The following is an 11,515-nucleotide window of genomic DNA, read 5'->3' on the forward strand; positions in this document are numbered from 1 at the left end:
ATATGGTACATTAATGTTAATCTTATTGATTTGTTATAAGTTAAATTTACCTAGTCTCGGCCGCTCCATTCCGGGTTTCTTCGGCTGAGATGGTGCAGCATTGAAGAAGTGCTGTTGGTGGTAGGCAAAGACCGCGCTGCACCGGAAACGTCACTGAGTTGTTCTTGCTGTCCTGTAGGGCTGCAACTAATGACTATTTTTGTAGTCAACTAATCTGCTGATTATTTGTTTGATTAGTCGATTAGTCGCGATTATTTTTTTTCATGCCCTCCATTTGTATTTCCTACTGGTGAGGACGGTTTTGCAGTACCTTTTGATAAGTTGACGTACCAAAGTATATTATAGGAAACATTCACACAGGCTGTATGTTATTTTCAGGAGATTCTAGGATACTTGTATGTATTTTTTTATTGTTTGTCTTTAAGAAAATAGTTTTTTCTGCTCAAAATAAAGTCTGTAGTTACTAACATATAACTTAAAACGGATTGGACAGAGTACAGTATCTCCCCAACACTTATCCAGCTAACGTTAGTTTATCTAGTCTTATTAATGTTAATGAAGGAGTGAAGCGTGTTTAAACTCAGGTAAGCAGCTCTCTGCAGTAATTTAACTCTCCGCGGTTAATATAGAAATCAGTGTTTAAACTGTACAATAGACTGTGTATAGCTGGACAGAGCATCGTCTCTCAAAAGTGTAGTCACCACAGGTTGGGCACCCCCTGCTGTTCGGTTTCAGAAAGCCGTGTAACCCCACCCATCTCCATAGGTTTCAATGGCAAAACAGACAGACTTTCAATCACGTTTTTTTCTAATATACTGCAATTCTACCTCCATTATTTGAATGCAACAGCTAGTGTAACCTCTGCTTATATTTTCAAATTTTTATATCCCCACAGAATTCGTTTTTTAAAACGTTATTCAGCTCTATTCAAAAAAGGTGTGGTTATTGTAAAAGGGCTGGTTATGGGACCAATAACCATTGACAGTATATATTAACTGGACCAAGCCATCCCGCTGATTTCAACGGAGCCAGGTGAAGCCAATCGTGTCACTTCCTGATCGGCTTCTCGTGGGGCGTTAACCGGGAAAGTGAGAGATTGCGCAGGCGCCAGCATGACGCGAATTTTCTGCGTGCCGTGCAAACAACCGTACTGTTAATAGGAGCTGCACAGAACTATTTACTCCACAGTGAGAAAAGCTCCATTCCGTCCCATAATGGGGCTTTTATTGAATAAACAGCAGATAAAAACTGAATTACTGATTACTGCCAATATCAGTCCACGAATTTACTGAAGAATATTCATAGTTTATCTATATAACAAGGATTTAGAAACTCAGTAATAAGAATAATAAATGTGTAATATAAATTACAGTTATATCTATACATTATAATTCTCATAGTCTATCTTACATCTATTTACTACTATCTTACTATCTACAATGTATTATAACTTATAGTAGTAGTATTATATTTGCATAATAAGAGGTTACTTTGACCCTGTTCTAATTCAATGAGCTCTGTACTTTTAAATTAAGAGGAGCAACTTCTCCAAACATTACAGCACGGTATTTTGGGTCGCTGTCTTTTTATGTCATCGTTAGCATAGTTGTATAAAAATGTTATTTTCTAAAGCTATGAACAGATTATTAATCTTATGGATCAAATGGCAGAAAATCCGTTCTTTGTAGAAAAGAACACGGGCCGTGTCATAATCGAAAACCTCGCTCTCTTTACACGCATCTCCACCTCTCTCTCTTTACACGCATCTCCCCCTCTCCCTCTTTACACGCATCTCCCCCTCTCCCTCTTTACACGCATCTCCCCCTCTCCCTCTTTACACGCATCTCCACCTCTCTCTCTTTACACGCATCTCCCCCCTCTCCCTCTTTACACGCATCTCCCCCTCTCCCTCTTTACACGCATCTCCACCTCTCTCTCTTTACACGCATCTCCACCTCTCTCTCTTTACACGCATCTCCGCCTCTCTCTCTTTACACGCATCTCCGCCTCTCTCTCTTTACACGCATCTCCACCTCTCTCTCTTTACACGCATCTCCACCTCTCTCTCTTTACACGCATCTCCCCCTCTCCCTCTTTACACGCATCTCCCCCTCTCTCTCTTTACACGCATCTCCCCCTCTCTCTCTTTACACGCATCTCCGCCTCTCTCTCTTTACACGCATCTCCGCCTCTCTCTCTTTACACGCATCTCCGCCTCTCTCTCTTTACACGCATCTCCACCTCTCTCTCTTTACACGCATCTCCACCTCTCTCTCTCTTTACACGCATCTCCACCTCTCTCTCTCTTTACACGCATCTCCACCTCTCTCTCTTTACACGCATCTCCGCCTCTCTCTCTTTACACGCATCTCGACCTCTCTCTCTTTACACGCATCTCCGCCTCTCTCTCTTTACACGCATCTCCCCCTCTCTCTCTTTACACGCATCTCCGCCTCTCTCTCTTTACACGCATCTCCGCCTCTCTCTCTTTACACGCATCTCCCCCTCTCCCTCTTTACACGCATCTCCACCTCTCTCTCTTTACACGCATCTCCACCTCTCTCTCTTTACACGCATCTCCGCCTCTCTCTCTTTACACGCATCTCCGCCTCTCTCTCTTTACACGCATCTCCACCTCTCTCTCTTTACACGCATCTCCCCCTCTCTCTCTTTACACGCATCTCCGCCTCTCTCTCTTTACACGCATCTCCACCTCTCTCTCTTTACACGCATCTCCCCCTCTCTCTCTTTACACGCATCTCCCCCTCTCTCTCTTTACACGCATCTCCGCCTCTCTCTCTTTACACGCATCTCCGCCTCTCTCTCTTTACACGCATCTCCGCCTCTCTCTCTTTACACGCATCTCCGCCTCTCTCTCTTTACACGCATCTCCACCTCTCTCTCTTTACACGCATCTCCCCCTCTCTCTCTTTACACGCATCTCCGCCTCTCTCTCTTTACACGCATCTCCACCTCTCTCTCTTTACACGCATCTCCACCTCTCTCTCTTTACACGCATCTCCGCCTCTCTCTCTTTACACGCATCTCCACCTCTCTCTCTTTACACGCATCTCCACCTCTCTCTCTTTACACGCATCTCCACCTCTCTCTCTTTCTCTTGTGCGTTGCAAGTCCCACCCACACTAAAAACTCATTGGCCAACCTAGAATGAGGAGAGGCCAATCAGGATGCTCACTCTCTCACTAGGTGTGTGTCTCTCTCTCTCTCTCTCTCTCTCTCTCTCTCTCTCTCTCTCTCTCTCTCTCTCTCTCTCTCTCTCTCTCTCTCTCTCTCTCTCTCTCTCTCTCTCTCTCTCTCTCTCTCTCTCTCTCTCTCTCTCTCTCTCTCCTCCCCCCCCCCCCCCCATCACACTTTACTGACGTGTCTGCAATTTATATAGAGTTAATTACAGGTAGACACTCTCACTGATCACTGACGTTATTAATGTTTACTTGGGTTTAGTATTCGAATGTTATATAGAGTTAATTACAGCTAGATACTCCCACTGATCACTGACGTTATTAATGTTTATTTGGGTTTAGTATTCTAATGTTATATAGAGTTAATTACAGCTAGACACTGAGAGTGTCTAACTGTAATTAACTCTATATAGCATTAGAATAATATAAATACAACTGACAGTCTTGTTGATTTAAGCCACAATGCTTTGGTTTTGTTCACAAAGCTGCTGAAAATGAGACTGAATATAAGAGAAAGAACAGGACCTCGTTATGTGGGAGACCAGCTGCAGAGAAAATGGGTATTTTCTGGCCTCTGGCGATGCTGTTCATGCCATCGATGGCGGAGATGCCGGTCTGGATCATCTCCTCTGGGTAGATACGACACTGTGGGTTGATGGGCTGGCCTGAAAACACAACAGAATCATTTAGACAAAAAAATTAATATAAGTACAGACTCATGACCATTAACACATCACTGATGAGCAGACAGAATCCAAACAGAACAAAAATAATAACAGCTTTCCACAGCTGGAGAGCACAAACTGCTGATTGTGTTCAGTCAGATTTAGGTGATTTCACAGCTGTTCAGATATAAATGTTCAGTTTATCTCTGCTATTTGTTTGGTTAATGGCACATTTTCAAAAGCCCAGTTTTAAAAGAGTGCTGCATCTGCACACGATTCCCGTATTTAAACCAGTCAGCAGCCCATGTGATTACCCATAATGTCTAAATAATCCTCCGCCAAGACAGTGGGGCCTCGGTCGATCGGCTTTCCTGATCCGTTGAAAACACGGCCTGGAAAAACAACAAGGTTTAAATCAAACTTACTGAAAGTTATGTTCAATATTAACATATTCATATAAAAGAGTCTCTTTGGGTGAATGGATGGATGGATTGGTCAAATGGGGTATGAATGAATAAATGAATGAGCAAATATGTGCACGGATGGTAGATTGATTAAAGGATGGATATATGAATAAATCGATATGGTAGACAGGTAGGTGGATGGATTAAGGGGGAGAAATATAGAATAAAAGTATTGCAGCATAGATTTATGGTTGGATGTGTTGGTGGATGGATGGGTTGGTGGATGGATTAATGGTACGGTAGAAGGATAGTTAGAGGGCTGTATGGATAAGCAGATGTCAAGATGGATGGATTGGTAGGTGGATGGATGAATGGATTTATGGATGGACTAAATCGATTGACACATGAATGTATGCATGGATGAATGGATAACTAAATGATTAGATTGATGGATGCATGATGGATGGACTAAATCAATTGATGTGTATATGCATGTATGGATGAGAGATGGATGATTAGGTAGATGGATGGATGTATTAAATAGAATGACAGTTGTGTATATGGATGGATGAATGGATGGATGGATAATTGGATTAAATGGATTGACAGATGGATCTATGTATGGACAAATAGATAGATGATAAGTAGATGAGTAGATGGATGATTAGGAGAAAGTATAGATGGATGGATGGATGAAATTTGACCGGTGCAAAAGTATGGGCACCCTTATCATTTTATCCATTTGAATACTCCTAACTACTTTTTACTTACTGAAGCACAAAATTGGTTTGGTAACCTCATTAAGCTTTGAACTTCATAGCCAGGTGTATCCAATCCTAAGAAAAGGTATTTAAGGTGGCCAATTGCAAGTTGTTCTCCTATTTGAATCTCCTCTGAAGAGTGGCATCCTGGGCTCATCAAAACAACTCTCAAATTATCTAAAAACAAAGATTGTTCAACATAGTTGTTCAGGGGAAGGATACAAAAAGTTGTCTCAGAGATTTAACCTGTCAGTTTCCACTGTGAGGAACATAGTAAGGAAATGGAAGACCACAGGGACAGTTCTTGTTAAGCCCAGAAGCGGCAGGCCAAGAAAAATATCAGAAAGGCAGAGAAGAAGAATGGTGAGAACAGTCAAGGACAATCCACAGACCACCTCCAAAGAGCTGCAGCATCATCTTGCTGCAGATGGTGTCACTGTGCATCGGTCAACAATACAGCGCACTTTGCACAATATAATTTACATATAATATTACTGTGTCCATCAGTTATTAGATATATCAAACTGAAATGGCTGTTGCAAACACCCAAATATTTAGAACTAAAAAAGATTAAGATTAATAGGGGTTCCCAAACTTTTTCATATGACTGTATGTATGGATGGTTAGGTGAATAAATGGAAAGATAGCTGGATGGATGGAAAGATTAGTAGACGGATGGGTTGATGGATGGATGAATTAATGAGCAGATGGGTGGGTGAATGTACGTATGGATGGGATTTCTTGCTCACCCAGCATGTCCTCTGATACTGGAGTGCGCAGAATGTCTCCGGTAAATTCACAGCTCGTCTTCTTGGCATCGATTCCTGATGTTCCCTCAAATACCTGCAACACAGATGAGTAACAGAAGAACATCAGCATTAAGGCTTGAGTAATAGTGGTAATGGAGTACCCATCATTTACCCACATCACCTGCAGAGGTGTGTTCCTTATGCTCCTGAAGAACCCTGCTTACCTGGACAACAGCTTTTGAGCCGGTGACCTCCAGCACCTGCCCACTGCGCTGAGTTCCATCAGGAAGGGTGAGGTGGACGATCTCAGCGTACCTGGGAAACTGAAGGGAAGGAATAATATGGGTCGAGCTCAGTGTTAACAGAACTTTCACATTCATAACATTCTACTATTATGCCAAGTAATCTTTTATTATATGATATATGTTAATACTAGTGCTTCTAATCCCAGTAAAACCGAGTTTAAAATGGACTAAGGCTAAATGGAAACTGTTCTGTGGTCAGATCAGATTTTGACGGTGTAAAAACGTGTTCCTGGATTAAGTTGACATATGGCTTTTTCTCTGCACAATCCAGCTTTAAACTGATTTTAAACTGGATTAAAACCAGGTGTGTTCAGAGACAGTAAAGATTCCTGAAAGTATTCCTGTTTTTAATGCAGCACCTGAGGGCCAGAAGATCACCAGCATTAAATACAGACTGTGGAGCATGCTCCTTACTAGTGCTGTAACAATACATCAATCTGTATCGATACATCGATACAACTATGAACGATACGATGCATCGATTTGACATAAAAACATAGATGCATGTGTTTTTCCACGTGTGTTTAACCGGTTACTGCAGAAGCGCCGTATTGCGGGTCGCCGGCGGGCCCGTTCTGACTATGTAAAGTAGAATGCTTCAAAGCATCAAATATTCTAAACAGAGCGACCAACTAACCGACTCATATTCATTAGTACTACTTTAACTACCTGCATGCAAATTTACAGCCATCTACATGAAACCAGTCGCCTGAAAACAGCCTGTTTTTTTTACATTGTTTACATGAGGAACACGCCTCCCCAACAAAATAGCCTTATAAAATATTATTAGTATATAAAATAACATCAGATTATATTATAGAACATTCACTTACTATCACAGCATCCACAATACAGCACTGAACCGCAGATAAAATATCCATAAAGTCCTTTATTCGCCTGCTCACTTCTCCTTGCTTGTTTTAATTTCAGCGCAGCCGCAACGTCATATTCTCAAGCTCCTAGCGACCACACATGTAATGTTTATAGGTAAAGTTGTGAATCCAAAGCTAAGGCTGTCTTCTTCTAGATTCTGTGGTTTTTATTGGTCCACAAACAACTACTTTTCTTGAGTGATCGTCTTTTGAACCAATGGCGTGAGCGCTGGATCACGTGGGTGTTCAGTCTAATCAGCCTTTCTCCGGAAGGCTTCTCCTGGAGAGATTTTGAACACTTTGGAGACGCCTGGTGGACACCTAATATAATGCAGTGTAACTTTGCTTTGTGATATAAATTACAACTACTGAATCAGGAAATGTAGAGAATGACTATTCATCACCAACATCCATACACACATTGTAAACTCCAAATATAACAGGTGCTTTTTTTTTTTTTTTTTTTACATTTTCTTCTGCATTTGATGTTCTCAAATGATGGAAATGAAAGTCTTGAAGTGAATTATTGTTTTGCCCCAACAGTCTACTTCAATTTAAGCCAAAACTTAAGATATTCTTTGTTATATCGTAGTAGTGCAAAATGAGCATAAAATTGGATCTGCAGTAAGAGGTTAGAACATTGCATTGTTCCGCTCTGTGTTATTCTCCGCCTATTCTCCGTTACTCTCCGCTGCTGTTTGCCGAGCACATGTTTGAGTTAAGAATTACACAATGCAGGAGCCCTCAGCAAGTCGAATCGTATCGTATCATATCATATCGTATCGTATCGTGAGATAATTTGAGGTATCGTACATTATCGTATCGTTGACTAAAATAATCGTATCGTAATGAATCTTGTGATTTACCTCCCTACTCCTTACCCACAGAGATCTCTTCAGATACATTTTTGTGAATTTGTTCCATAATTTCAGATGCAATTCTGGCAGATCTTCCTTCTGTGAGACTCTGTCTCTTGAAACTGCCCTTTTTATACTCAGTCATGTAAGTTAGTAGTAGATTTTTCCTACTGCAGATGTTCTTCTCTAATAAGTACATTTACTTTCCCAGCCTTTTGTAGCTGGAATAAATCTTCTAAATTAATATATTTCATAAAATAATAAAATGTCTTACTTCGTACATTTAATATTTGTTCTATGCCCCATTGTAAATAAAAAATTGATCTACATGATTTACAAATCTGCATAAAAGTGCATTCTATTTTAATTACAAGCATTTTTTTGTGGTTACAACTACAACTTCTATACATTTATAGGCTAAAGTTAAAACAAAAAAAAAAGACTATTGAATATTTGAATATTGCACTTAACCAGTCATGTGTAAAGTCAATCATGCTAATAATTCTATATAAAATGTGAGATAAACATGAGAATATGACCCATTTTACACAAGAGACAACAAAGCAGGCTATACTGTACTATACTGGCACAGGCATATATATATTTATTTATTTATAGTATTCACATACTTTGAAGAGCTGTACCGTGAATATGCTGATATGCTGTTACAGTAAATGTATTGCACAATACCTTCACTTGGTCCAAAATCACCAGGGGGCCGTTGACACCAGACACAGTTTTATACGCTGTGGACCAAAAAAAAAAAAAAAAATCAGGTCATATTAAATATAATAGATCTATTCAGAACCCCTGCATGTGTCTTAAATCAAAACACATTAAGCTTTTGTTCCAATAGCCCTGCAATTATGACTTTAATAAAGGATTTTCTTTTGCTGCAGCCTGACTGTGTATATTAAATCATCAGTCACAGTGTATTTGATTGACATTATAGTAGTACGGCTCATTCATATATTACTGAGTTTCACCTATTGCAGTCTTATTGCTGTATAATTCACATAAAAACGCTTTAACATGATGATTAATATTATTTCTCCTTAACACACTTGCTGTGGAATAATGTTAGTGTTGATAAAGCCTACAGTGGGCATTTAATTCAGTGGTTTTACTATCATTATTCACAAATGCACACAATCATGCATTTCATTTTTTTTTTACTTTAATACTCAGTAGTGTAATCTACAAAAAAATGCAATGTTTGTCATATTGCCAAGAATATCCATGTCACAGAAATACCTCAGAATATTGTGATATTATTTTCTATTGAGTTTATTTGTATGTTTGTTCACAGGGAACAGTATTTTAGCTAGTCATGCAATAATAACCAATATTCTCACTCAATACTTTTTTTAAAAGGGAATAATTCCTTAGTTATGCTATTATACCATCATTACATCAAAGGCATTTAATAGATTTTAAAATGACAATAATATCGCTTAAGGCAATAATGTCTGCGGCGATAAATCACACACAAAAACAATTTATCTTGACAGGTGGATGACTTATTGTCATTCTTCATAATTACATAAAATCTTGGATATTTTGATTGCATCAGGCCTTTTGCAAAGGATGCTCAATACACAAGCTATCAACCCTTATGAATGCATTCTTATCATCTAGTCTTTAATACACAGTGGTATATTCTTAAAATCAATAATATTAAACAAAAAAAGATTAACAATGTGATGTTTGGTGTTTTTAAAATGTGTTTTCTTTTTAAAAGGGCATAGTTTGTTATACTTTGTTATGCTATTCTACAATCATCACATCAGTGGCATTTAAATGCTCTTAATATGACAATAATGTTGATTATTGCAATAATATCTGTGATGATACATCACAGACATAAACTATTCATCATGGCAGGTAGATGATTTATCGCCATTCTTTATAATTGCATCCCAACCTGGATATTTTGGTTGCATCAGGCCTTCGGCAGGGGATGCTGAATACACAAGCCTGATAGATACCAACCAGACAAATGCATCTCATGAGACAAATCTCATGATTTAGCTAGCTACAAAAAAGGCTGTCAAAAAGTTTTATTTATTTTAATTCACAGTAGTGTATCCTTGAAATATTTTTTTTCAGATTTCAATGTTCTTCATCTTGCAGAAATACCCTACAATATTGTGATATTATTTTAGTGCCATATAGTGCCATATCCCTCACCTCTATTCTTTACAATTGCATCCAATAATAGCTATATTTTGACTACATCAGGCCTTCTGCAGGGGATGCTGAATACACAAGCCTGATAGCTAGCTACCAACCAGGATTCAAGATCATCTTCTCCTACCTGCCTTTACAAACACAATCTTATCATTTAGCCAGCTTTAATGAAGCAGATGTGGCAGCAGAGCTACTAAGAATCTCCAGAAATGCTCAATCCACAATTTTATTAAGTGTATTTTTAAAATAAATTTATAAAAATTCAATGTTTTGTCATATTGCTAAGAATACCCTTATGGCAAAAAATACCCTGAAACATCGTGACATTATTTTAGGGCCATAAAGCGAATAAAAGGCTGACAAAATGGCTTCAATCGACAGTTTTAACAGTTTATATTCAGTATAAACTATAATCTAGCTTGTTTAATGTTTATATCTGGTAGTAATACTGATGCACTTGGCTGCACACAAGGACATCCCCATCATTCAACAGCTTATAAACAATTAAATACAGAGCAGAGGACCGTCTAACAGCGAATTATTCATATTTAATACTAAATAAAAGCATTTAATCAATTGAAACTGCTGTATTTTTGCATTTTTCCGTTTAAAACGCTTTCACTCATTCACACTGAGAGCTGAATCTGCAGCAGCTGCAGGGTGATGATGGGCTAGGTTAGCTAAGCTAAATGTTAACCGATATTCTCCGGGTTTTTCCCAGTTAAATCGGCACTTACTGAGCCTGGGCTGGGAGATGTAGTCCCGGGTGACCGCCAGGGCGTGCTCCCGGGCCGCGGCGGGTCTGTGTCCGCTTACAGCCGAGGAAATCTCGCTCACGGCTCCGCTCACCATTCCCCGCAGCGCCTTCATGACTGCTCCGCTTTAGTTTAGCTTAGCCGTTAGCTTAGCCGTTATCTCCGCTAGCTGCTGCTGCTGCTGCTGCGGGTCGTGACAGCAGCTCTGCCGCGCATGCGCAGTGAAGGCTGCAGGCGCCGTCTGGTGGGTGCTGTATACATACAGTTTATTTACAGCAGTTTATTTTTATTATCATGTATTTTCTTTATTATTATTTTTTTGTTATCCACTAGAATAGACCATTAACCAGCCAATTAAAAAGTTAATAAACCAATAAAACAGGAGCTTGGTCCTGCCCCCTGCAAAAACACTGAAAAACAGTAGTACTAGGGCCAGTTTAATTCATAATTCTTAATTTAATGTGAATTAGAACACTTTTAAATCATGTTTTTTACTGTTTAGGGATGGTTTATGAAGTAAAAAGGTCAATATAAAATATTATAACACACAGGCTTCCAATGCAGTTGAAATAAAGTTAATAAATAAATCATAAAAAACTCGCAAATGTTGAAAAACATTTTTTAAACACCAAATGTATAGGGAAGACAAATGTCTATATGAAATTAAACAAAAGAAAATAGTACAATCATTTTCACAATAATGATTTTTATTTTTTCTAAAGGTACAAATCATAGGAGGGGATATAAATAGAGTTAT

General features: G+C 39.0%; 1 protein-coding gene and 1 long non-coding RNA gene across 8 annotated transcripts in view; both read right to left on the minus strand.

The window, feature by feature from the left end:
* The window catches only part of atp6v1b2 (ATPase H+ transporting V1 subunit B2), a 38,108-nt gene extending 27,144 nt beyond the window's left edge, over positions 1-10,964 (minus strand). The window contains exons 1-6 of the mRNA XM_007229909.4: positions 10,741-10,964; positions 8,504-8,559; positions 6,004-6,102; positions 5,780-5,873; positions 4,180-4,257; positions 3,726-3,865 (exon numbers count right to left, since the gene is read on the minus strand). Of these exons, the coding sequence (XP_007229971.1) occupies positions 3,726-3,865; positions 4,180-4,257; positions 5,780-5,873; positions 6,004-6,102; positions 8,504-8,559; positions 10,741-10,873 (600 nt within the window). The 5' untranslated portion in view covers positions 10,874-10,964. The remainder of the gene's footprint in view (positions 1-3,725; positions 3,866-4,179; positions 4,258-5,779; positions 5,874-6,003; positions 6,103-8,503; positions 8,560-10,740) is intronic.
* LOC125784853 (uncharacterized) lies at positions 470-3,355 on the minus strand. 7 transcript variants are annotated; one of them, XR_007427446.1, is made up of 4 exons: positions 2,558-3,355; positions 2,324-2,401; positions 1,956-2,267; positions 470-1,720 (listed from the first exon to the last, which is right to left on the minus strand). It is a non-coding gene; the product is annotated as an uncharacterized LOC125784853 (long non-coding RNA). The 7 variants fall into 7 exon arrangements; XR_007427445.1 differs by having other exon boundaries at positions 2,324-2,375; positions 2,532-3,355; XR_007427447.1 differs by having other exon boundaries at positions 1,956-2,059; positions 2,532-3,355.
* Positions 10,965-11,515: the final 551 nt, after the last annotated feature.

This window comes from Astyanax mexicanus, chromosome 20 (genome assembly GCF_023375975.1).
Source record: "Astyanax mexicanus isolate ESR-SI-001 chromosome 20, AstMex3_surface, whole genome shotgun sequence".
Classification (NCBI taxonomy): Eukaryota; Metazoa; Chordata; class Actinopteri; order Characiformes; family Acestrorhamphidae; genus Astyanax; species Astyanax mexicanus.